Here is a 27,287-nt window from a genome sequence, read left to right as displayed (position 1 = left end):
AAAGTCAGCTCTGACCCTGGTTCGCTCCCTCTCTGCTTTTCCTCCGCAACTTCCGCTTTTCTTCTCTGGAGCTTGCATCTGGAGGCTGGTTTGAGTTGGATGCTAGACCGCATCTGGCTGCCAGCTGTGTGGTAGCAGGCTGCTGGTTGGTCGTTTCTCCCAGACCTCAGCATGGCAACCTCCAGGGCTCTCCTTGGAGTTGTGTCCCCTCCTGGCTCTTTCCTGAAGAAGTCCTTGCTGATAATAGCTGAGGCGTCAGCAGAGATAGGGATGGCTTTGCTTTCATTAAAGTTTGTTGTTGTTGTTGTTGTTGTTTAGTATAAGAGAGAAACAAGTGCAGGCTATTGCTTTTCTTTCTGTTACTGTGATACTATAAGTCTAAATGGGACCTTCAACATCATATGTAAAAATTAAGGAATTTTTAGTAGTTTGCATGCTGTATAGGGAAATGGCAGTAAGCCCATCATCTCTACGGCTGTTGTGGGTCTGCATCTCTGTGGTCATGTGGCATTGCTTAGCATAGCGCAGTGGCATGGAGGGTAAGAGAAACTGAAGGCATATATCTGACGCATATGTCTACTTAACATACCTTTGCACTGAGTATGTATATTATAAAACATGCAGAAATAGCTATCTTAAAAAGGGTGAGCTACAAATACAAGTAAATAAGAGTTGAGTGTTTTTTTCGTAGACTTCACTCGATGGTCTTGTTCACTTCTAGAGACTGCTGATGTAGACACCTACCATGCTAGTTCTTCACCTCTCTCCTCTCTTAATTTCAGTGCATCAGGGCGCCCTCCACAGGATGGTGTGGGGGGCAGATCTTTTGCAGAGGAATGATTCTCTTAGAGTTCATTGCCTATAAGACTTTTTAAACACTTTTTCTCATTGTAGACACCAACTATTGACTTCTTCAAAATAATAACCATTGTAAACTCCACACCATGATGATTTCTGATGCACACTGCCTCCTTCGCACCCCCACCACACATAACTCTGTTCTGACAAGTCAGGAACCTGAGGCTCATAGAGGGGAAGTGGCTTGTAACAGGGAAGCTGAGCAGAATCAGGACCACAACCTCTGTCCCTTGAGTCCTTTCACTTGTCTTTCTAGGATTCCACGGTGTGTACTAAAATTTTTCAAAGGACCCCTCTAGCCCATTTTGGCTACTTTTGTTATCTAAAAGTTGTAAAATTCATTGCATAAGGTTCTTTGCCTCTTCTGACCTGTTCATATTAATCCGATATACTTGGAGCCTAAGTTCTCTGAAGCTAAGGGGCAATTTTAAGGGCAGTAGATACTGCTTGCCTTTGATTTTGTTTCCCTTTTCTTTGTTTTTCTGTTTTCCTTTTGTCTGACAGATTTGGAGGGAAATTGTTTACATATCTTGTCAGGTAGCTTTTCTGTCTTCCTTTGTTGTGATTGTGGGTTCTTATTTTCATCAGAGGTGAGGCCCTTCTTACCTTGCCTGCCAGGTGTTTGCGAAACCCAATGTATTCTAGCAAGTCATTTCTCTTTTATAAAACCTGAAAGTGTCCTGATTGTTGCCAGCCTTGCCCATGGTTGTTCTCAGAACTAAGCAGTGCTGAGTCTGTAAAAATAGTAGAGTACACAAAACCACTCTCACTCCTCAGGACAGAAACTTCCACAGAGCTTCCATGTTCACCTCTTAGAGGAAAATACTCACAACTGTTTTAAGCTTTAAAACTGATCGAATGAGATTCTTTATGTTTTAGGTTTATTAGAAGGCTTTTTGTTTTATTTTGAATGTCTTTATATTCAATAGAGAAGCTCAGAAGATGCTTTCCTTTGGAAGACATGGCTAGTCAGGAATATCTGAAAGAATTAAAGAATTTCTGTTTAAAGCAAAGAAACTTGTTTCCCAATTGGCAAAATATGGGGATTTTTATTACCAGTGTTAGAGAAATGGTTGTATTCTGAGCTTATATTATAAGTAACGTACTGGTAAAAGCCACTCTCTTCTTTTTGTTCCTGAATGGAAAAAGCAAAAGTTGTAAAATAAAAGATCTTAACTTAATTTGCTTTGAAGTAGAAAGGCTCCAGTAACACTGCTTGGATGAGATTCTCAGATTTCTTTCCTCAAGTGTCTGTGTTATATTGCTGATGAAGTCCTGGGGCAGGGTGAGGTGGTTTTGTGGGTTTTATTTATCAGTAGCTAGTTTAAAAAAAATTTTTTTTAATGTTCATTTATTATTGAGAGACAGAGAGATACAGAGTGTGAGGAGGAGGGGTAGAGAGAGAGGAAGACACAGAATCTGAAGTAGGCTCCAGGCTCTGAGCTGTTAGCACAGAGCCCAATGCAGGGCTCGAACTCACGAACTGTGAGATCATCACCGTCGCCTAACCAACTGAGCCACCCAGGCGCCCCTCAGTAGCTAGTTTTTAAAAAGAAAGGCCTCTTTCCTCCCAAGGGTGCAGCACAGTGCTCAGGGCCAGGTGCCCTGAATGCAAGTCCCACACCATGGCACATGTGCCTATATGGGCATTAAGCTAGCAAATGACAGGCAGCAAGTACATTGTATGGGGACAGTGTACATGTTTCAATTTAATAAAAATGCCTTGGCCATTAAAGTTGTAGTTTCTAAACACCAGGACAGGAACTCTTTTATTTCTACGACCCTACCCACACCCAGGGGAAACTGTGTGTTTTGTGTGTTGAATTCTAAGAGCAGACAGTGCTGGGAAAAAAATAAAGCATGAGGGGCACATGGGTGGCTCAATCGGTTGAGGTCCAACTTCAGCTTGGGTCATGATCTCACAGCTTGTGAGTTTGAGCCCCATGTCAAGCTCTGTGCTGACAGCTCGGAGCTTGGACCCTCCTTCAGATTCTGTGTCTCACTCTCTCTGCCCCTAACCCACTCACATTCTGTTTCTGTCTCTCTCAAAGATAAATAAACATTTTAAAAAATTTTTAAAGAAAAATAACTAAACCATGCAATATATGGAATGAGAGAGGAGATGGGGCCAGAAGCTAACTCAGAACTGTATTGAGAGTAATGGTTATGTAACACTCAGCTGAGAGAGACCAGGTACCAAGAAATCCTCTCTGTGCAAGGGTTCCACATACAAGACATTTCTTTATATTTCTTAGGAAATCATTTAAGTGTCTACCTTCAGAATGAATGCTTGTGGGGGGGGGGGAGGGGAAGAAATTAATACTCAGACTATAATAAATACCTACTTTTATGCCTATTATAAATATTTATGTCTAATATCCCCAGTAACTTTATCCCAAACTTTCTTATTTAATAATCTTAGTGCCACATTGAAGTTTGTGGTAATACTGTCAGCTTCCTGTGTCTTGAGAAATTCGATGGCTGTGTATTCTTTAGACCTGTGCTGTCCAGTACAGTAGCCACTAGCCATATATGGCTATTTAAACTTAAGTTAACTTCATTGAAGTAAAATTGAAAAGGAAGTTCCTCAGTTGTACTAGTCATATTTTAGGTACTCAGTAGCAACATGTGGCTAGTAGCTACTCTATTGAATAGTACTGAGACAGAACATTTTCATCATCCTGGAGTGTTTTATTAGATGGCCCTAGTCTAGAGGCTAGCATTTTTCATATTTGTGGGAAGAATTGGTTAATTCTATACTTTACACTGTAGAAGTGCCTTATTAACAGATATCTGGGGCTGGATGAGAAAAGCAGCCAGACAGGTGCCCAGTGTGTCCCACTACTCTATACTTAGGGGTTATATAGAACAGCCTGGATTAGGAACGGTTGTCAGAGTGAGTCTACCTACCTGCTAGTAGGATGCACATGGTTAATACTACAGGCATTAGAGGCAGAATGGCCCTTCTAGTTTGGGACTTGCTAGCTGGGTGACACTGGGCAAATCACGTGACTCTTCTGAACCTATTTGCTCATCTCTAAAGTAGGATTGAAATACTTATTTCCAGGTTTGTTTTGAAAATTTTATTAGATAAAGGAAATGGAATAAAGAATATCAAACACTGAGCACAGTGCAGGACATATAGTATGCATGTGTGCTGTGGCAGTTTCTTAAATTCATTACTATGAATAATACTGGCATTTCTTATTCTTTTTTTTTAATTTTTTTTTCAACGTTTTTTATTTATTTTTTGGGGGACACAGAGAGAGACAGAGCATGAACGGGGGAGGGTCAGAGAGAGAGGGAGACACAGAATCGGAAACAGGCTCCAGGCTCTGAGCCATCAGCCCAGAGCCCGATGCGGGGCTCGAACTCACGGACCGCGAGATCGTGACCTGGCTGAAGTCGGACGCTTAACCGACTGCGCCACCTAGGCGCCCCTGGCATTTCTTATTCTTATTGTCAATTTCTTTTTCCTTTCTTTTTCCTCTTTTTAACTATTTCTTTCCTTTCTTTGCTTTACTTCCGTTCTCCTTTATTCCTTTGTCTTCTGTCTTTTTCTTCTGATTTAAGGGCCCTGGATAATTCTGTTAGTGATGTGCATGGATAAAGAATTCCCTGTCCTTTAGTTGCGTAGTATAGTGAAGAATGGGGAATTGATATCAAACGAAACCAAACTGTGTAAGGATTCACAGAAGCACCCCACCTTTGACCAATATTTATGAGGAAGCTGGTACATGTGGGGTGGAGGAGCAGTGTGGAAATAGCTGGCCAGTCGAGATGGGGTCTGTGAACTTCCCCTCTTTAGCACCTACCTGTAAATGGTCAGCAGAGTGTCATGAGAGCAGTAGTTAGAAGATACCTGCTGATTACATATCTTTACTTGCGCAGCAACAAAGGAGAGAACGTGAAGCTAGAAGGCAGCAAGAACGTGAACAGCGAAGGAGAGAACAAGAAGAGAAGAGGCGTCTGGAGGAACTGGAAAGAAGACGTAAAGAAGAAGAAGAGAGGAGACGGGCAGAGGAAGAAAAGAGGAGAGTTGAAAGAGAACAGGTTAGTTCACAAAAGAATGTTCTGACCATGCATATGTGAGGTCATATGTGAGGTTGCTTTGTAGAGTTGGGGGATTTGGGGCTCAAAGTACAGACACGTGTGCACGCACGTACACACACACACACACACACACACACACACACACACACACATTCAGGATTTCAGAGGTTTGAAAATGCCGAAGCACAATTGGAAGCACAGCAATAAATTGAATTAATAAATTGAAATTAAAAATGATGGATAAATTTTTACATTTAGAAACCTCTTGAAGTCAGTTGAGTGGTCTCCAAATAGTGTGATGCCCAAAAGATTTCTGAATATTTCTTTTTGGGCTTGGCTTAAATGCTTTGAACCTCAAATATCTGGATGATGATTAGCCTTTTCTTTAATGAACTGAAAAACCAACCACAAGGAATGTTTGAATTATCCAGTGGCTGAATATCATAATAAACATATTTGTATATAACTCAGTAGTAGCATTACAAAAACTAATAACATCGTGGTTTTGTTTAGCCAGAAAAGATGATATTTTGGTAATACTTAGAGCATTTTATTGATGCCAGCTATAGTTGTCTTTAGAAATCTCTGTTCCCTGAATTGACTGTGCTTTTGTGTCTGTGCTGTCAGTGTGAGCCCCTCAGAACCTCTTCACCTCTCACATCTTTGAATTGATCGCTCTTTGTTATGAGCTTTGGGTAAAGGAGGAAAGATATGAATGGAGACCAATTTAAATAATACTTGAAATTCATACTTAAAATATTTATCAACTATGGTATTAACTTCCACAGTTGAGTATTCAGCTACTATCCTTGATACTGATCATATGCTTCAGGTTCTCTGCACATGTACTATTTCTTCCTGAGAATTTAAGGATATTTCTGTTACTATTGACATTATTGGCCAGTCAGCACTGGTGTGTTTTGGGTTTGTTTGTTTTGTTTTTCCCCACATTCTGATTTATACTTAGGGATTGCAAAGAAGAATAAAAGTAATTAAGCTTTTGAAAGTTAAGTCTCCTAGGGTTAATTCTCACAATGTGATGGTGAGAGGAGTATGTGAGAGTAATACTTAATCTTTAATGTGCTAGTGACAGTCGTTAACATTCATGTATAGCAAGTATTCTTTTTTTTATGTTAAATATAATTTATTGTCAAATTGGTTTCCATACAACATCCAGTGCTCATCCCAACAGGTGCCCTCCTCAATGCCCATCACCCACTTTCCCCTCTCCCCCACCCCCCATCAACCATCAGTTTGTTCTTAGCATTTCAGAGTCTCTTGTGGTTTGCCTCCCTCCCTCTCTGTAACTTTTTTTCCCCCTTGCCCTCCCCCACGTCTTCTCTTAAGTTTCTCAGGATCCACATATAAGTGAAAACATATGGTATCTGTCTTTCTCTGCCTGACTTATTTCACTTAGCATAATACCCTCCAGTTCCATCCACATTGCTACAAATGGCCAGATTTCATTCTTTCTCATTGCCAGGTAGTATTCCATTGTATATATAAACCATATCTTCTTTATCCATTCATCAGTTGATGGACATTTAGGCTCTTTCCATAATTTGGCTATTGTTGAAAGTGCTGCTATAAACATTGGGATACAAGTGCCCCTATGCATCAGCGCTCCTGTATCCCTTGGGTAAATTCCTAGCAGTGTATAGCAAGTATCCTTTACCTCTTCTTGAAAATAGATAGGTATCAAAGTAGTTTTATTCTGCTTTCCTTGTTCTGTTGCAAAATCTTTCGTGTTAACAGTGCTGTAAGAAACTGCACTTCTGCATGTTTGTATACATGTATGATTGTATTCTTCGTGCTCATTGTATGTTAGGACATTTGTGGTTTGGATAGACGTGACTTTCCTGGTTGTCCTTGTGTTTTGAAGGCAAAAAGACAAAACGACTGTACTAATTTGGTCTTTCAAGTTATGGTTCATTTCAGTCTAGTTCAAAGAAGAGGTGAGTTGGAACTCAGATTCCTTTCTCAGCTGTTGCAGGGGAAGGCCACATGTCATGCTAGGTCAGTGCTTGGCATAGCATGTGCCGTGGAAGGTTAGGCTAAGAGGAATGGGACTTGGAGCCCAGGTTGGAATCAGAGTGTCTTTGCAAATGCCCTTCTAGATACACTTTCCCCCAGATTGGCTTTTTTGGGTAAAGTTTATTTTATAAGATAAAGGTTTCTGAGGAAATGTATATGTCATGATTTGTGTTATCCTGCATTCTCTAAACCAGAATTATTGGTTAACTAAAACTTCTGTCCAGCTCAGATGTATAGCTATTTTTATTTTAAAATATGTTCCATGGTACAAGTGGATGGTCAGCATTAGACACTGTAAAGACGTAATGTGAATTTCAGAATAAAACTTCTCTTCTTAGATCTCTTAGTCTACTCCCTTTCTGGAACAGTTAGGTTTTTTCCTTCTTGAAAAGGAAGGAAACTTCTTTTGTTTGTATTTCAGAGTTGTTTAATGTCTGTGTCCTATTTGAGCCTTACAAAAAATCTTGAGAGTTTCAAGAGAATGTTTTTTTTTTTTTTATTAAATTTTTTTTTTAACATTTATTTATTTTTGAGACAGAGAGAGACAGAGCATGAACGGGGGAGGGTCAGAGAGAGGGAGACACAGAATCTGAAACAGGCTCCAGGCTCTGGGCTGTCAGCACAGAGCCCGACGTGGGGCTCGAACTCACGGATCGCGGGATCATGACCTGAGCTGAAGTCGGCCGCTTAACCAACTGAGCCACCCAGGCGCCCCAATTTTTTTTAAATGTTTGTTTCATTTTGAGAGAGAGAGAGAGACAGAGTGCGAGGGAGGAGCAGGGAGAGAGAGGGAGACTGAATCTGAAGCAGACTCCAGGCTCTGAGCTGTCAGCCCAGAGTCCGACATGGGGCTTGAACTCCCGAACCATGAGATTATGATCTGAGCTGAAGTCAGACGTTTAACCAACTGAGCCGTCCACGTGCCCCAAGAATATTCTTGATACTCATTTCTCAAACGAGGATACTGAGAAAATGGAAGGTTGAGGGTTTTCTAAAGATCTGAGATTTCCAAACGTCTCTTGATTTCCTAGTCTATTAAATATGCATGCAACTTCAAGGTTGGATTTCTCCTCTTTACATGTTTTGGGTATGTACCTGTTTTCATTGATCCAGAGGCTTGTCATTCTCTTCCCCTTGAAAATAAGTTCCCCGCCCCCTCCCCACAAACACACACACACACACTCTCAGTCTCTTCTTGAAGAGCCTGGGCCTGTTCATTTGTGAGAAACCACCTGAGTCTGGTGTTCACAGATTATGGCTTTCAGAATACAGTCATTCCAGGTACCTTCTGTGTCATCAGAGAAAACACAAATCATGTTTGTTCTGTTTTAATATTAAAACGGGTTTTGGTTTGGGGTTTTAAAAATTGGCAATCCATGCTTGTTTTAAATGATTCATCGGAACCCTCTAGGGCAATGAGAACCCTCTGGTTTCTTATCTAATTAAACTTGATTTCTCTGGTCTACCATCCTTAAGAGGAATATCCTGGTTCTTTGAAATCCTGCAATTGTGTTTAACAGCTGCGTTCTTACAGAAGAACTATCAGATACTTTTGTGTATATCAGTAGAGTGTATATCATCATTTATTAGACTCTTTAGATCTTCGTTGACCAATTTGAAGATCTTGGGGACAATCTTTCACTATATGTTTCATAATATATCCATCACTAAGTGAATTACCACTGAAGACCATTGGGGCAAATGGTTCTTGGTGCTCCATTCAGGTGGTTCTGATGCTTTCCTTTGGGATAAATTGATCGCTGGGTAATTTCTGTGTGACAGGAGTATATCAGGCGACAGCTAGAAGAGGAGCAGCGGCACTTGGAAATCCTTCAGCAGCAGCTGCTCCAGGAGCAGGCCATGTTACTGGTAACGCCCTGTATCTGTCTTGTTCCGTAGCATTAGGGCTCATTTCTCTATCCCTCCCCTGAGCTTTGGGCATAGCCGTGGTGATTACCAGACCATTTTGGTTAGCGTTGTGGGCTGACAGGCTCAAATGGAGATGTCCTCTGTGGTCATGCTGCTTTGGGCACATTTCGAGGTGGCTTCTATTTACTTACTTATTTCCTGTTAAAGAGTTAACTGTTCTCTTTGGTAGATAGCAAGGGTTTGAACAGAACTTGGCATTCAGTGAACAAACTAGAATGCCAAAGGCTGAAAGTTCAAAGCACATGCCATAGGATTTTTGCCTAGTACACTAACTTTTGAAACCACCAAAACCAACTTTTAATTGAATTCTCTCTCTGTCCAGTGATATTATGGTTAGCAACAAGCTGTCATATTTTTCCACAGGTAATACGCTATTTAAAATCCCAGTCATTTTGCTCTGTGATTAAAAAAAGGTGGGGGGGAAGGCATGGTCTTTGTGAAAAGTTGAGAATGAATCCAGAGAAGAGGCAAGTTGTGCGGTGGCCCATAGATTTAGTGTTCTCCTCTCCCTCTCCAAGGAGTGCCGATGGCGGGAGATGGAGGAGCACCGGCAGGCAGAGAGGCTCCAGAGGCAGTTGCAACAAGAACAAGCATATCTCCTGTCTCTACAGCATGACCACAGGAGGCCGCACCCGCAGCAGCAGCAGCCACCGCAGCAGGAAAGGAGCAAGCCAAGCTATCACGCTCCAGAGCCTAAGCCCCACTATGAGCCCACTGACAGAACCCGAGAGGTATTTTCTTTCCTTTGTTGCTTAAATATTGATCCGGTGTTGCTCATTCCCTGGGAAGTAGTAGAATGACTCTTAAGAGCTGTGTAATAGTAAGCTTAGACAGGGACACAGAGAGCAGATCAGAGCCAGTCTTTTGGTTTTCTAGCCAAGAAAATGTGGTTCAGACAAGTGAAAGGACACTTGCCTGCGGTCCCTTATCTGCTTGGTGTTTTCTCCAGAGACGACCAGAGTGCCTCTGTAAAACAACTCTTGGGTGAAGTGAGCACTAAACAGAGGGAAGATTATATGGCAAAATCATTCCTAAAATGTACATAAGGGGATGGTGGCCTGGTTAACTATTTTTCCAAAACCACCATGAAAATGAACAGTGCCTATAGCCCAATTATACTGACTTTTTTAACAAATCACTGATTGTGATTTGTTAATGAAATTGGTGCAGTTGGGCCACCCAGAGCCTCCTGGTGATGATGTGGCAAAGCGGTAACTTTTGGAATACTAGGAGTCCTGGAAGCTGGTTGACTTCTGCAGTGTGTTGAAACCTGGCCTGTAGGTGGCACCCTTCCACCACGTCTCACCCTCACAGAGAGTAGATTCTAGGAGCAAGTGTTCTCCGCATCCTAGAATGCCTTTGTTTTGGGTACGATGAAATGTGTTTTGAATTCCTGATGATAATCTTCTAATCTTAATCTTTTGGTGTAGTTAGTTGTGACGTTCATTTTTTTTTTTTCTAGTTTATCGTCATGTACAATCTTAGAATTCTTGCCAGGAGATTTTAAAGGCTTAATTTTTATTTTTATTTTCATATTTCTTTATCTCAAATTGAATTTTAGCCCTATTATATTTGCCTCCTCTCTTTCCTTGTAGCTAGAGAAAAGAGAAAATTTCTCTCTAGGGCCCTTCCACTCAAGCTTTCTTTGGGATCTCTGCTTTTCCCTACTAACACTGAGTTATGTCTTCTAATTCTCTGATGCAGGTGGAAGATAGATTTAGGAAAACTAACCACAGCTCCCCTGAAGCCCAGTCTAAGCAGACAGGCAGAGTATTGGAGCCACCAGTGCCTTCCAGATCAGAGTCTTTTTCCAATGGCAACTCCGAGTCTGTGCATCCTGCCCTGCAGAGACCAGCTGAGCCACAGGTAGCAACAGCCCGGTGGCTGTGGGCTGAGGTGACTCACACGGTAGTTCACTAAGCCATGGGCCTGCTTGTAACATTCATGGATTGGTTTGTTACCACATTAGGAAGAAAAGAGATTTGCAGGAGTGATTCTAAATTAACTTACAGGTGATATCCCCTTAGTTGATAGAGAAAAGAAGGATTTTTTAAAAAGATTTTTATTATACTCATTAAGGATATCTAGATTCAGTGATTACTTCTTTTAGTCTTTTTGTCTTTCCTAACTCAGATGCTCATAAACAAATGCCTCCTTTCTCTAATTCAAAAATTTTTCAGGTTTGTTTTTAGAAAGTACATAGAGGGAGAACCAGAACCTTTTCTTAACCTTTGATCCTTGGTTCCTGGCCAGTTGCATGAGTGGGCTTTTGGAAATCCAGTGACAGCCCAGTTGAAATTACATATAGAATTTCTTGGTTTGTCCAAATGTACCTATTTTTTCTGGGAAAAGGGCCTTTCATTAGATTCTCAAAAGGTTCAAGATCCAAAAGAAGATATGATCTAGTAGGTTCAGTATGCATTTCCCTGAAGTAGGCCAGGGGAAAGGTCCTTTCATTAGGTTGACCACAGCATTCTGCCTTGTCTAGGTGAGGGAGAACCCCTGGGCTGAGTGCTATGTGGTTAAAAGAGAACCCTCTGTCCTGTCCAGAGAAAACAGTTAATAGCAGGGATTATCCATGTCAAAGATCTGAGAGGTCCTTAAAATACAGATTCCCATTCTCTTACTGAAAATAAATAACATTTAGACATTTGGCACCTTGAAGCCTGAGTTGACTTGTCACGGATGCTTGCATGTGTTTGGGGACAAAAGTTCATATTCTTGTGATTGAAGTAGCTGTGGTGTTCAGAAAAAAAAAAAAAAATCCCAAGGAGGATTTGAACATGCTTTACAATAAATAATCCCAGTATGGAGGAGTTGTTTAAAAAAAAAAAAAAGAAGAAGAAGAAGAAAAAAGAAGAAGGACCAGACCTAATAAGCAAAGCATGTGTTTGTGGGGTGGGGGGCGTTAGGGGACAGGGAGGAATTTGCATGCAGTCAGCAGTGTGTTGATTCACAGAAGAGCTGAGCCACAAGCCAGATTGTGAAGAAAACAGTACAGGTTAAAAGGGGGGAGAGGGAAGGGAAGAGGGACTAGTACAGTAGGTTTGTTTAACAACATTTGGATGAAGAGTCCAGGACTAAACTTTTTATTCTGAAAGTTAAACTTACAGCAAATAGAAAATTTTTATCTATTTGGCCACTAACAATTTAGAAAATAGGAGTTCCTGAATTATGTAGGCTACTTTTATGTTAATGATTATAGTCTCCCTTTTCTTCTTTTTACCTAAAGTTGCTTTGGGCTGAAACCTATGCTTATGAAAAAATTCTTTGAGGAGACTGTTCACATAGGATTCTATTTTTAAACCCAATTTTTATTATAGTTGCAGATAATGCTTTGTTTCACATTTTTCCACCTGAAAATTTTAAACATTTAAGCAGTCTGGGATTATGCCAGTAAGTGGAATTTGTCCCTCTCCTATGGGACTTATTCTGAATCTTGCATTTAGAAAGGTTGAGCCAATTGTGATTTGGTATTTTTAGTTCTCATTAAGTGCGTTGATATAATAGCATAGCTGGAATTATATAAATTGCAATCTAATATAATAAAATACAGATTATTTCAGAGATTATTTTCCCAATTTAAAAGCAACCAGATTAACTCAGGTGACAAGTTGTTGTTAACATTGTTTCAATTGTCAAGTAGAAGGCATACTCCAGTAGCAGCAGCAGAGGGAATGATAGTATTGAATATTCCTAAAGAAACCAAAATTCCTTTTTTTGTAACTACTGTGAACATGTATAGCAATCTCTAAAGCATGAGTGTTTTATGACTTGAGAGAAGAAAGAAAGAAAATTGGTGTATTTGAAAAGTTGGCTGTTTTTAAGTTGTATTGCTGTAGTCTGCCAACACATAGGGGTTTGTCTTTGCTCATTAAATGTGTTCTGTGGTTATTTGGTCTGAAATTTTACGAGACCAGGTGATGTGAGGATGGATAGATAGGTCTGCATGTATGGCAGTGTCTGTCTTGTGGTTTTTCTTTTCTCCCTCTCTCTGCCTGTCCACTCTCTGCTTTGATGTGGATGTGCATGTAGCATGTTGTCCTCCCTTTTAGGACTAGGAGTCTGTGAGGGTTTTTTTGTGTGATTTTGTTTTGTTTCCTTAATCTTTGTGTTTACTGCTATCTGTAATGTTAGTCTGGATATTAAAAGAGTTTTCTTTATAAATGTAAATTTGCTTTTTTCTATATATTGTGTTCCCCAGACTGCTTCGTCCCTTAGAAGTATAACTGTTCCACTGCTTGGCTTACCGAGTACTGTATTGCCCCAGTTTGCCTTCCCCTACTTCTTGTTTTGGATTTGGTATTGACCAGAAAAGCGTTTTATGCAGAACGCATTGAATGTTTTGTGTTTTGTTTTCTTGTAAGGTACAGTGGTCCCACCTGGCATCTCTCAAGAACAATGTTTCCCCTGTCTCGCGATCCCATTCCTTCAGTGACCCTTCTCCTCCCAAATTTGCACACCACCATCTTCGCTCTCAGGACCCATGTCCACCTTCCCGCAGTGAGGTGCTAAGTCAGAGTTCTGACTCTAAGTCGGAGGTACCTGACCCCACCCAAAAGGCTTGGTCTAGATCAGACAGTGACGAGGTGCCTCCAAGGGTAAGAAGCAGAAAGACAGATGTGTGCTTCTTTTTTCCATTTTGTTATTTAAAAAAAAAATTATTTATTTTAATTAAGGGTATGATGGCTTCACCAGAATGAAGGGGCAGTGAAACTTCAAAGGAACTTTTTACAGTGGGGAAAGTTCCATAGTTAGGCAGTTATATTCAGCCAGTGGCCAGTTAGCTTTTTATGGTTGTTGTTAGTGCTCTACTTAAACACAGAGTAACAAAATAATATATGAGTAAGTCTATAAAGAATATACTTCTAGAACAAAAAGAATCAAAGTGTATTTTAGCAGCTGTCTTACATATTTATACAAAAGCTATAAATTGTTTTGCAACATTAATGATTATCAAAATTTTCAGAAAAGGTCTTTTAAGAAAAATTTAACATAAACATTTCCAAAAAAATGATTTTGTTCTTTTTAAATTGAGGGATTTTTGTTTTTCAATTTTTTGTTTTGTTTTTGGTAGTTAATGGTGAAGTTAAATGAAAGGCACTTTTTCATTTCGTTAATTTTTCCCTCCACTTGGAATTTGCTTCCTCTGAATATTTTCTTGCTTCCTACCAGTCTTCATTTCCTACTGATCCGTTTGTAGACCATTGTTTGGTTTCTTTGAGCTTATTTTTCTGATTCTCACATTACCTCAGCAAAATGCTTTGTATGTCCCCTGCCACTAAGCTTCAGTACAAACATCATTTAAATGTTACGGAAGTGTAGAAAGGCTGTTTGTCCTGGCTCCTTTGATGCCTTTGACTTAAATTTTCTCTATCATATTGAATCAGTGGAGGGCATAGAAGGATCAGGGAGAGGGGTAGTAATAGTAAGGCTCACATAATTCAGACTGTTGTAAAAATATGTTTTGGTAGGGAAATATTTTTTTCTTCTCATTTTCAATAATTTAATTGCTATATTTTTCTACCCCAAGGTTCCTGTGAGGACAACATCTCGTTCCCCTGTTCTGTCACGTCGGGATTCCCCACTGCAAGGCAGTGGACAGCAAAATAGCCAAGCAGGTCAAAGAAACTCCACCAGGTAAGAGAAGAGGGAAGCTTAAGAATAGGTTTACTGCACAGAATATTCCATCATACTTGTTTTCATAAAAATGCTCATAAACATGGAACCATCTGGGATAAAGAAATCATCAGTTTATAAAAGAAAAACTGCCAGGAAATCCATTATCATGAATAATAGCAAACTGGCCTATAGTGAAAAAGAGTCTGAATCCAGTTGTATGTTTGGCAGTTTTAAAATGAAAACTTCCTGTCTGTGTAAGGGCAAGTGGAAGGAAAGGCAGGGAAGGCAGGGGAGAGTCTGAGACAATTGTAACCTGAGGGAGTTTATCCTCTAAAGGATGTCCTAATGCCTTGGGAGTGGTATGGAAATCACAAATGAAAGAAAGTGCAGGGTTGACTTGCAGTCTGTGTTAAACTAGTGAGTTAACCAAATAATATTTTCAGGTTGTAGAGCTGTTCTGTTACTTAAAATAGCTAAACAGCTATCTAAATTTGAATTTAACTTAATTAAAATTCAATATAATTAAAAGTTATTTTCCTTAGCTGTGCTAGTCCCATTTCACATGCTCAGGAGCCACATGCATGTTATACTACCATGTTATACTACTCAGCTACAGAGTGTTTCCATCCTCTGTGATTTCCATTGGCCAGTGCCGTCCTAGGAGAAGGAAAGGGCACTATGTTGACTATTTTGTACTTGATCACCGCCAAACCTCTGAAGTTAGCCTTGTGCACATCTAGCCTTTTAGAACTTGAAGTGCTAAGATGGAAGACAGGCCAGAAGCTGCAGAGAGCCTTCTTAGTCCTTAAATGATCAGGGTAGACTGTGGGATTCTCCTGTGATTGAGTCTCTGTATTAATTGTAACCTAGCAAACTTGTGCTCTGATTGCATCCGTGGCCAGGGTACATCACAACCTGTGCTTTCTGTCATGTTTCTAACACAGCAGAGTATGCTGCATAAGTGTTGGCCCTTGAAGGCACTGATGGACAGTGAGAATAGTATAATTTTGTGTGTGATTACATAAGTAGAATTTTTTATAATAAGAAACTGAGTTTGTAGCTGTGACAGAAATAGTAACGCTTTTAGACTGAACAGTAGCATTTCCTGTCAGTTGTGATGAAGATGTGGGGTCTGCTAATGGTAGCCTGTCACTTAACATTTTTGATATGAGATTATCTGGGATACTTTGTATACCCAAAACCAATGTGACATGTGTGAACTATACTTGAATTTAAAAAAGGATCTGGGAGATAAAAATCCATGAATAACCTAATTAACTTTTGGTGAATTTAATGTTAAATGCTGTTTTAATGTTAAATGTTGCCATTTTTTTCTCACCTAGATTTCAAAGACATCGATGGACACATCACGCATATGTTTATAACTTGATCTTGGCATAATGCATTAGCTTTTCTCTTTTCTTTTCTAACAGCAGTATTGAGCCCAGGCTGCTGTGGGAGAGAGTGGAGAAGCTGGTGCCCAGGCCCGGCAGTGGCAGCTCCTCAGGGTCCAGCAACTCAGGATCCCAGCCTGGGTCCCACCCTGGGTCTCAGAGCGGCTCTGGGGAGCGCTTCAGAGTGAGATGTAGGATGCCTTTGTTTTTCCCTTCCCTCATTAACAGTATTGGGCTATGATAGTGTATTGGAGGTTCCTTTTAATCATGTGAAAAGGACTGTGGTTTTTCCACAGCTGCATACCACAAAGCAATGTTTCAGTACAGGTTGCTAATGCTACCATAATTTTAATAATAAAGAGTTCACTTTTGAGAGCTTACACATGCCTCTCATTGTGAGCACTTTATATGCATAATCTCACTTAATCCTTAAAATGACCCCAAGAGAGAAAAAGAGAGAGAGAGAGAGAGAAATGTATTGTGTCTCCATTTTACAGATTAAAGCAACTGCAATTTAGTGAGATTGATAAACTTGTCCAAGATGATTAGCTAAATGTCCGAGCTGGGATTTGAACCCACTTCTTAGAATGTAGGCTCCCATCCACTCTGTCATCATTATTGGTTATTTTAACTGTCAAAATATTAAGTTAGTGAAAGTTCCCTCCAGTATGTCATTGACATAACGTAACAAGGTGTTATGAATACATGCTAAGCAGAGTCAGGTCTGAGTGTGAAGCCTTGAGTGGGGCTAGCAGGAGTGGGAGGGAGAAGGAGGGGAGAGAGGCAGAGGCTGGGTGGGCTGGGTCAGCTTTATGTGACGCACTTCTCTATGTTTATCCATTTCTGCTCTTGAATTTCACAGCGTCATCCAAATCTGAAGGCTCTCCATCTCAGCGCCTCGAAAATGCAGTGAAAAAATCTGAAGATAAAAAGGAAGTTTTTAGACCTCTCAAGCCTGCTGTAAGAATTCTACAAAATCAGTTTTACTTATTCCAAGCTTGAGTGAGATCTCTTAAAAATATGTGGTTGAGAAGCTTACAGTCTTTTTCATGGGGCCCTCTTACAGATTTCAGGACTTAGAAAGAGTGCCATGTCCTCACACATTTGTGCACACTTATATCCCACCATTATAGTAATTTTTTTTCAAAAAGTACAAAAGAAAGAAAAGCCTTTTTATTTTTACCTCTTTGCTCAGCGTTAACCTTTATGTATTCTTGATAAGTTGGGTATTTACAAAGTGACTTTAAAAAAAATTTTTTTTTTAATTTATTTTGAGTGGGAGTGGCAGAGAGAGAATCTCAAGCAGGTACCACGTTCAGTGCAGAGCCCTATGTGGGGCTCAATCCCATGACCGTGGGATCATGACCTGAACTGAAATCCAAAAGTGTTGTCTGACAATGTCTGACGCTTAAACAACTCAGCCACCTAGATGTCCCAAAACTGGCTTTTAGACTAAATTTTTTTACATTAGCTTCTTTCTTCAATTCACCTATTATTTAAATTCTGCCTTTTGGTACCAGAAATGACAGTTTTGACTTCCTCATACTTGGTCTTTAATCCTTGTTGCATTAACTGACCATGTAACTGTGCCCATTGGGGGGTTTTAAGCCTTTTGGAATTTTGATTTCTTGCTTGAATTGATTTCTGTACTTCCCTCACTCCCCTCCCTCCCGTGCTTCCTTGTGCTGTGCATTCTTCATCACTGATGGCTTCTCCGGCTCACTGAAACTGCTACTGCACTGAAGGGTGAAGTGGTAAGCCCCGTCTCTGAAAGATTCTGCAGCAGAACAACATTCCAGCTGCCTCTTCATTTTAGCTTATAATCCATCCACATTTCCTTTCTGCCCTCAACTTGCCTTTTTGTTCTTTTCTAGAATTCAAAAGTCCTAGACTTCTGCTTTGTCTTTTTAACACAGAATTTACTGCATACATTTATTATTAAATACAGCTTCTAAAAATAACTTCTTAAAAAGCTACAGTTGTAATTATGAAATAGTAAGACCCAAGGTCCAATACGCTCTTATTTCAGAGGCTTAAGCTCAAAAAAGAACAAGATCTTCTTACCTGTGCAGAAGGAAACTCAGTTGGAACTGCTAAAAAGAAAAAGGAAAAGTGACTACATAGCCTGCTTTTAAAAAAAGTCATTACTTCCAAATGTAATTCCCAAGTAGAAACTTCAGACTTTTATATGAAAATGTAGAGTATAAATAATAATTACACTTAAAAATTATATTTGGATAATTGAGTGAATACTAAAATATCTCAGTATGGAAGAGTAAAGGGAAGCGAAGCTCCTTATGAATGATATCTTTGAACGTGGATTTCCGTTCTGTCTGATGTTCGTATTTGTTGGCAGCGTTGCAGGGAAGTGTGGGTAAGGTGGCACCAGAGAAGTGTGCCTCACCTCCTGCCGACAGCAGCACGCACTGCCTGCACTTTCTCACTTTGTGTGTCATGGACCCTCTTAGGAATGTGGCGAGTTGTTAACACTCTGTGAAGTGAGACATGAATAATATACTCACTTTTCTTAGCTTTGAAATTGTTAAAAATAAAAGAGTTAAAAATAATGAGTTCACCAAATAAAAACTCCCAGTCAGCCCTTTTTAACTAAAATCTTGCTTTCTGGATAGTTTTCTCGAGAGAAGACTTTGTTATATGGGCAGAACTCCAGGGATTTGCCTTCACACATTTGTTGATCTAGAATTTTACATTAGGGTTTTAAAAAAACACTATTACCTTATTGTAAGCAGATTGTTTTTTATTGTTGTGAGATTTGAACTGTGTGCAACATCTTTAGCTTCTTTTCTATCGAAAGCTTGAAGAGCTCACCTTCTTATTAATTATACTGGTAAATACAAAATAGTTTTACAAAACCGATACTGTGGCTATCTTATCAGTAGTTAAAATGAAGAATGTCTCATAATTTGCTGTTTTCTTCCCACTGCCCCCTGCGTGTGCCCCTTTGCCTTACTCCTTTTTGTCCTATGCATTAGGATTTGACTGCACTGGCCAAAGAACTTCGAGCAGTGGAAGATGTGCGACCGCCACACAAAGTGACAGACTACTCCTCATCCAGTGAAGAGTCAGGGACAACAGATGAAGAAGATGATGATGTAGAACAAGAAGGAGCTGAGGAACCCACCTCTGGACCCGAGGACACCAGAGCAGCGTCAGTCCTTGGTGTATTTTAGAGAGGCTGAGAATGTCTCCACTGAGCTTTCTTTCCATTTGGAACCGGTTTTTTCTAAACCTATCCTGATTCTATGGCCATTTAACATTTAGTTCTCCTGGATTCAACAGCAGACAGCCTTCATGTTTTTCCCTCTTCTCTGTGTGTGTGTGTGTGTGTGTGTGTGTGTGTGTGTGTGTGTGTGTGCTCGCGCACGCGGGTGCGTGTGTGCCTCTCCCCAAGACCCCAACGTGTATTTTATTTTATTTTTTCTTTTTAATTTGAGGAAATGACAGAAGGGAAGTTTCAGTTTGATTGAACCACGTTAACCATAAGAATTCATCCTAAATTTTTTGCTTAAAAACAGACAATACTGGCAGAAAGGTCTTTGTTGAAAGGGAAAAGCTAAGCATTTATTTTCTTTGAGGAAACTATATCTGTAGCCTGATCTCATCTTACGCCTTTGGGAAAGTGGAAAATCTTTTTTTTTTTTTTTTTAATTTTTTGGTTTTTTTAAAGTTTTATTTATTTATTTTTGAGAGAGAAACAGAGAGAGTGAGCAGGGGAGGGGCAGAGAGAGAGGGAGAGAGAGAATCCCAAGCAGGCTCTGCCCTGTCAGCATGGAGCCCGATGCGGGGCTCAAACTCACACTGTGAGATCATGACCTGAGCTGAAACTAAGAGTAGGACTCTCAACCGACTAAGCCACCCAAGCACTCTGGGAAGATGAAAAATCTTAAACTGGATGTTTTCTGCTCATGGGATTATTATGGCCCTTCACTTCTGAATTTTGTTCCAATAGGTCATCTCTGAATTTGAGCAATGGTGAAACAGAATCCGTGAAAACCATGATTGTCCATGATGATGTAGAAAGTGAACCAGCCATGACTCCATCCAAGGAGGGCACTCTAATCGTCCGCCAGGTACCTGTGTCTTCTCTTTGTTGTTAGAGGCAGAGCTTCTCCTGTAGTCATTAACCCACTTGCTCATTCACTCACTCATGCTGTTTCTACATCATCATCTGTTTTCATGTTAACAAGACCCAGAGGGTAGAGTGTCGGGGGCTAGGGAGGCAGGTATGTGCTGCATGCCAAGAAGGTAGCTAGCGGTCTTCCACCCCACATTGCTGCTCCTCTGCATGTTTTGCGGCAGCCCTCATTCAAGCACCACGCCGATTCTCACAGTCTGTGTCTGAGCAGTAGAAAAGCCACATGGAGTCCTTCAGCAAGCTTGCAGGGCGAGGAGTCAGACCCTGGTCTGTAGTGGGGCAGCCACAGAGGTTCTGCAGAGAGCTCCCAGCTCTGGGCATCCACAGTGCTCAGCAGGAGCAGCCCTTTGGCAGGAGCAGTTGAAGAGCGGATGAGCCTCCTCAGTCACAAGGAGGACCTCGTGGAGCAAAAGGGTTGGGAGGTCTCGCTTGTGTGTTCCAAAACGTTAGTTTCCTCACTTGTTGAATATTAAATGTGTCGGATTACTCAGTTTTACAACTGTCTGTTCATTTCTTAGCTTAGAAGACAGAGAAGTGATGCGCTTCCCATGACATAGAACAGGCGCCTTTCTAGTGTTTTGGACTTTTCCTGAGTGTGTTTCATGCAATGGCAATGCATTCGGATGGAAAGTGGGAAGAAGGCGGAAAAGACCAGGATTCAGAGAAGCGACAGGGTACTCTCTAGGGCTTTAGATAGATTTTTAAAGAAACAAAAAAGGCTAGTGGTTTTGGTAACAACAGCTAGTGTGGCAGATAAACCAATTAAGCCGTCACCGTGCAAGTCCTGTGGCCACCAGATGAGGTACTTTGAATTCTGTTGGCTCAATGTAGGCATTTGGCGAGGAAGTGTGAACAATTTTGGCCAGTTTCCTCCGGTCTTTCTTTGATAATTTAACAGTTTGAAAAGTCACACAGCACCATTAAGTCAGTTATCAGTAGGGTCATAGGGAATTTCAGCAGCGCTTGAGCGAGACGAGTGTGCCTGTTTTTTCTACAGAGTACAGTTGACCAAAAGCGCGCCAGCCATCATGAGAGCAATGGCTTTGCCGGTCGCATTCACCTCTTGCCAGATCTCTTACAGCAAAGCCATTCCTCCTCCACTTCCTCCACCTCTTCCTCCCCATCCTCCAGCCAGCCGACACCCACCATGTCCCCACAGACACCCCAGGACAAGCTCACTACTAATGAGGTATGTCTCGCACCACAGCTGGCTGCTTTCATAGGGTTTGACCAGCACTGCCTAGTAGCTAGTTTGCAGAGGAGACCTTTCCCACACCCCTCACCCCTCCCTTCCCCCTGCTTTCTTCTGTCACCTACCCTTCTCCCCAACCCCAAGTAACATGTTTCAGATCTGCATACAAATCCCTTAACCCTAGATCAACGTCCCTCCAACTTGCCAGTTCACTGTTTACTTTTCTCTAGATGAGTGTAGTTGCATGGCTTTCTTTATTCAGTTTATTTTTTAAAAGTCTAAATAAAATGATTGCTGTGTTCTCAGATCCATATGTATTTGGCATGAAATTCTTGTAGCCGTTTGTGGAATCTGCCTTTTTCATTCTTTTTATCTGATAAGTAAAATATAGAAAAATTTGGTTAAGCAGACTTGGCCTTATCTGGACACACTTGTTATCCTGTACAGGAATCTCCTTCAAACAGGGCTGAGTTGCTTTTTGTTTTTGATTGGGGGGGGGGGGGGGGTAGATCATTGGTTGGTTACTGATTCGTTTTCACCAACCCTGTTAAAAGGATGTCTTTCCTTGAAATCCACCTTCATTCAGAGTTTAAGAAAAGGCCAAATGATTTTTAGGGAAATGTAGAAAATTAGGATTTTAAGAAGAGCAAGGGTCTGAGCATGCTTTAATTTAAATTTTTGAATGGGAAATCTGGTGTGCTCGTTTGAAGGCTTGGCTGTGGTGCTCAGTCTGGGTGCTAGTTGGGTGGTGCTTTGATCTTTGGAACAAGATTATGCCCCAAGTGCAGTGACATAGTCCACCTTGAGCACCCTGTACTAAATTAAACAAGTGGTTTGATTTCTTGGGAGGTTTGGTTTAAATGCATTTGTCTAATGGTCGAAAGGAGGTTGAGAGTGGCATGTAGCTTCAGCCAATCTTGTTAATGTAAACATTTAACTGCCAGCCTGTCTCTACCTGCTTCTATTTTGGTTCCCTTGTTAGAAAGAATCAGAATAATCCTCTCCCCTTGAGGAGCAGGGGCAAGTCAACTGCTTCCAAGGTGGGCTTGCATCAGATTGGCCATCGGATGGATTGGCCATTGATCACAGGATGGGGTGGGAAGCTTGCCAGCAGACAGCTGTGTGAAATGGGAGGAGAGAGCCTGGGAGCCTAGGCAGTCTTGGGCTCTAGGACATAGTGACTCTCAGCTGCCTGTGGAGGGCGAAAGGTTTCAGGACTAAAGCACTTGATCAGAAGTGTTCTTTTTTCTCCAGCGATATATCCCACCTACACTCACATTTCTCCTTATATTTATATTTAAACTTTGCTCCATTTTGCTCTAATGTCCAATATATACTATAACCCTTAACTCACTAAACTGGCAAGTTTATTTTTCCGTTTGTTTTGTTTTTAATTGTCATTACATTTCCACTTAACAATTTGTTTCACTTTCTTTGTGTTTTGTTATTTTTTTTTTGTCTTAAGTTACACTATTAACCAAAACACTAGCGTTCCTAAAAGAGCAAAAGTATGTGCCATATCTTGTTGTTTGCACCTTTCGCTAATGAGCCCCTGTTTGATACGGGTTTACTGATGATGCACCTAAAACGGTGGTAGCCAAAGCTTCTGTAGCTTTCTGGCAAGAGGCTCACTTTAAAATAAATAATATAAAGCAAAGATTTGCCAAAATTCCAACATATATTAATTGGCTTTTTTTGGGCAGAAGAATAATGTCAGAAATTGATGAATTGAGATGGACATTTCAAGCCTGTCCTTTAGGAGTTTTTATTATCATTATTTATTGAAAAAAAAAAAAAAAACAACTTGGAGCATGAAGTGTAGATTTTGTTGGTAGCTCACAGCATTCCTGTCTTAGATGAACAGTACTTCTGAAGAGAGATGTAGCTTTTTGGTGGTTCCAGGTTGAACAGCCTATTGTCGGGCTGTGTTGTGCACATGCAGAGGCACCCCTGAAAGCATTTGGGGGGAACGATGCAGGAGGGATAGGCCTTCCTAGTGGGAAATCATGCAGTGTAGAAATGGATTGAAATGTTGTGTGTTCATTTTTTAATGTCATTTGTATTAATAAAATTGAAATTTACATTGCAGACTCAGTCCGCTAGTAGCACACTCCAGAAACACAAATCTTCCTCCTCCTTTACACCTTTTATAGACCCCAGATTACTACAGATTTCTCCATCTAGTGGGACAACAGTGACTTCTGTGGGTAAGTAAAGGAGCAACAAGAAAGCAGCTGACAAACAGGACTTGGTCACTTTGTTTTGGTCTTTCTGATGGCTGAGGCATGGCATGGTGGTTGTTTGCAGGCACAGACCTCGGATACAGAAACACCCATCCCGCTTGCATTGCCTTATTTGCAGTGAGCTGCATAGTCAGTTTCCTTTTCCCATATACATTTCTTACAAATTTCTTTTTCTTGACAAAGGGTCCGTTACAACATGTGAATATTTACTGAGGTGTAGCAGGGGAGGGAGGCAAGCGCATTGTTTGTGTGTACAGAAAATAATTTAAAGTGTATCATGTTCTAGTGGGATTTTCCTGTGATGGAATGAGACCAGAAGCCATAAGGCAAGATCCTACCCGGAAGGGCTCAGTGGTCAATGTGAATCCCACCAACACTAGGCCACAGAGTGACACCCCAGAGATTCGTAAATATAAGAAGAGATTTAACTCCGAGATTCTGTGTGCTGCCTTATGGGGTAGGTATTGTACTGCTACTATGACTCTCTATCCTTTTTTTTTTTTTTTTAATTCTGAAGAGTGGACTGGTCTTTTAGAGAAGTACTATTTTGGATAGTTTGGGGAGTTTTTAAAGGGTTGTTAACAGATAAATTGGAAAACTTTTTTTTTTTTTAATTTTTATTAATTTATTTATTTTGAGAGAGGGGCAGGGGGAGACAGAATCCCAGGCAGAGCATGGAGCCTGATGGCAGGCCTCAATCTCACAACCATGAGATCATAACCTGAGCTAATATCAAGAGTCAGACGCTCAACCTTCTGAGCCACCCAGGTGCCCCTGGTGGGAAGACTTCTGCGATGCCCACCCTTGTAACCTTTTCCTAAAGAATCATGCAGGCACGTGTATGTTCATGCACTTGTTTCAGTCAATGGCTAACCTCCTATTTCTTCACGTAAAGAAAAAACTAGAAAGATAAGAAAGACATTCGAGTTGGTCCTTATTTATAGGGAGAATGAAGAAATTTGTTGGACTGCAGTTTGATGTTTTTCCTTGCCCTTCATGACTTGGGCCTCACATGGAAATGAAGTTTTTAAAAGCAGTTTTTTACTGGCCAGAGTCTGCAGAAGCAGACTGTTGTACTGACTTTCTCCGTTGCCTGTCTGCAGTATTGGTGTAGCATATTCACAACCTAAGACGCCACAAGAGACTAAGTCTGCCATGCGCAGGACTACACCCTCTCATGTTCTGAACCTGGCCTCTCTGTCATCACCTTCCTTGCTCCCACAGACAGAACCTGTCTTAGAACTTGTCTTCTAGTCCCATGCTGTGTTTTTGTTCTTCTCCTGCCTGAACCCCAAAATCTGTTTTCAGTAGGGACCCTGTTTCTAATCAGAACAGTGTCTCCTTCCCTTGACATTACAAATGTAAGTAGACAGAAGACATGCGATCCGTTTTGGTTGAGTGCTCAGCACGTCTGTCCGATGACTGCTCTCCTGCCCCTTTCACCAGCTCCTACTCTCGGGAACCGAGAGGTTCAGGAGAGTCCTTTCCCCTTTGCACACACACCTGCTTTCTCTTTCACTTTTTGAATTCTGGGTTTCTGTCCTTGTCACCACTGAGTATCTTAAGTCTCCTATATCAGAAGGCCTTTTCTGTATTGACCTTGTAGGTAAAGGTAACAGTAGCCACTTGGAGGGGGATTACTAGGATCATGTGAAAGCAGCTGGCACAGCATTGTCACCGCATGGCACTGTTAGTGTTGCTGCATGAATGCCAGTTGTGATCACATCATGGAATGGAGTTCCATCATGTCCTTTCTTTTTAAAGGCCTTTTGTGGGGGTGTGTATATCATCAAAATTGATACATTATATTTAGTGTAGAAATAGTGTTAAGTAAGTTAATTCTTTGGAAATTGGTGAAATAATTTTTATCTGGAACGTTTGCACTTGGTAGCAGTCTTACACTGATTTTACACTAATGTCCTACAAAGTGCTGGACTCTGTTCTGTGCCATTAGCTGATTTAATGAAAATTGTCCTTCTAATGAACTTCTTTAATACCTCAGAGAATAAGAGAGTATCCTGAGCTTGTGTTTTTAAAAATGTGGTAGAACTTTCCGTTTTATCAGTATGTGGAAAGGAGTGATGGGCAAGATGACTTAAAGTTGAAATGCATTTCTATAAATCCATGTATTTGAGTTGCTCCTTGGCTCGGGGCACATCAGTGATGGGTTTCCTTAAACTGCCTGCTAAGCTAAAAAGTAAGTTAAAAAAACAAGCCTGTTAAGTTAAATTTAAAAATAAGCTTTTTAAAGACTTAAGACACAGAAAAGTTAAGACATGTACTTTGAGAGTGGTAGCCTGACAAGGGGAGAAAATTCAGAGGACTCTAGAGTATTAGTTTGAAATGGTGACATTGATGCATTGAAAGTCAGCTGACCAGTGTTAGATAGGTTAGACAGGCTTTTTGTGTGCCCTCTTAGAAAATGCTGACCTCAGGGCACCTGGGTGTTTCAGTCAGTTAAGCACCCTACTCTTGGTTTTGGCTTAGGTCATGATCTCACAGTTCGTGGAATGGAGCCCTGTGTCGAGCTCCGTGCTGACAGCACGGACATGCTTGGGATTCTCTCCTCTCTTTGTCCCTCCTTGCTTGCTCTGTCTCAAAACAAATAAACTTAAAAACAAAACTTTTAAAAAGAAAATGCTAGCTTCAAGCATTCTTTTTTAATCATCTTATATAATTGACTTCTGCTTTGTAAGATGCTACCTATTATATTTTTGTAATAAGACGGTTTTCCCATTCACAGCCAGGATTATTTTAACATACATTTTGAACATGATTGTTCCAGCTTTTCTTTTCTTTTCTTTTCTTTTCTTTTCTTTTCTTTTCTTTCCTTTCCTTTCCTTTCCTTTCCTTTCCTTTCCTTTCCTTTCCTTTCCTTTTCTTTCCTTTTCTTTTCTTTTCTCTTTTATTTTCCTTTTTCTTTCTTTCTTTTTTTTTTTTTAATTTTATTTTTAAGTTATCTGTACACCTAATGCAGGGCTCGAAACCTACAACCCCAACATCAAGAGTCACGTGTCTACTGACTGAATCAGCCAAGTGCCCCTGTTCCCACTCTTAACAGTAAACTATCTGCAGTTTACTACAGACCATTGCCTGTAATATCATCATAGAATTTAAAGGAAACTTTATTTATTTTTATTTTTTTATTTTTAATTTTTTTTTCAATACATGAAATTTATTGTCAAATTGGTTTCCATACAACACCCAGTGCTCATCCCAAAAGGTGCCCTCCTCAATACCCATCACCCACCCCCCCCTCCCTCCCACCCCCCATCAACCCTCAGTTTGTTCTCAGTTTTTAACAGTCTCTTATGCTTTGGCTCTCTCCCACTCTAACCTCTTTTTTTTTTTTCCTTCCCCTCCCCCATGGGTTTCTGTTAAGTTTCTCAGGATCCACATAAGACTGAAAACATATGGTATCTGTCTTTCTCTGTATGGCTTATTTCACTTAGCATAACACTCTCCAGTTCCATCCATGTTGCTACGAAGGGCCATATTTCATTTTTTCTCATTGCCATGTAGTATTCCATTGTGTATATAAACCATAATTTCTTTATCCATTCATCAGTTGATGGACATTTAGGCTCTTTCCATAATTTGGCTATTGTTGAGAGTGCTGCTATGAACATTGGGGTACAAGTGCCCCTATGCATCAGTACTCCTGTATCCCTTGGGTAAATTCCTAGCAGTGCTATTGCTGGGTCATAGGGTAGGTCTGGTTTTAATTTTCTGAGGAACCTCCACGCTGCTTTCCAGAGTGGCTGCACCAATTTGCATTCCCACCAACAGTGCAAGAGGGTTCCCAT

General features: G+C 40.7%; 1 protein-coding gene across 50 annotated transcripts in view; it reads left to right on the top strand.

Annotated features, from left to right (window-relative positions):
* The window catches only part of MAP4K4 (mitogen-activated protein kinase kinase kinase kinase 4), a 194,552-nt gene that overhangs the window by 145,669 nt on the left and 21,596 nt on the right, over positions 1 to 27,287 (top strand). For 2 of the 50 annotated variants that reach the window (XM_043603078.1, XM_043603082.1), the window contains exons 13-26: positions 4,750 to 4,911; positions 8,728 to 8,814; positions 9,393 to 9,605; positions 10,579 to 10,740; positions 13,242 to 13,475; positions 14,408 to 14,514; positions 15,930 to 16,081; positions 16,753 to 16,850; positions 17,636 to 17,644; positions 18,884 to 19,059; positions 19,861 to 19,981; positions 21,044 to 21,235; positions 23,328 to 23,445; positions 23,768 to 23,938. In XM_043603078.1, the coding sequence (XP_043459013.1) occupies positions 4,750 to 4,911; positions 8,728 to 8,814; positions 9,393 to 9,605; positions 10,579 to 10,740; positions 13,242 to 13,475; positions 14,408 to 14,514; positions 15,930 to 16,081; positions 16,753 to 16,850; positions 17,636 to 17,644; positions 18,884 to 19,059; positions 19,861 to 19,981; positions 21,044 to 21,235; positions 23,328 to 23,445; positions 23,768 to 23,938 (2,002 nt within the window). The remainder of the gene's footprint in view (positions 1 to 4,749; positions 4,912 to 8,727; positions 8,815 to 9,392; positions 9,606 to 10,578; positions 10,741 to 13,241; positions 13,476 to 14,407; positions 14,515 to 15,929; positions 16,082 to 16,752; positions 16,851 to 17,635; positions 17,645 to 18,883; positions 19,060 to 19,860; positions 19,982 to 21,043; positions 21,236 to 23,327; positions 23,446 to 23,767; positions 23,939 to 27,287) is intronic. The other 48 variants (XM_043603102.1, XM_043603098.1, XM_043603090.1 and 45 more) reach the window with 38 other exon arrangements.

This window comes from Prionailurus bengalensis, chromosome A3, assembly GCF_016509475.1.
Source record: "Prionailurus bengalensis isolate Pbe53 chromosome A3, Fcat_Pben_1.1_paternal_pri, whole genome shotgun sequence".
NCBI lineage: Eukaryota > Metazoa > Chordata > Mammalia > Carnivora > Felidae > Prionailurus > Prionailurus bengalensis.
Note: the sequence above shows the minus strand (reverse complement) of the source record. Positions and strands in the feature narration are given on the sequence as shown.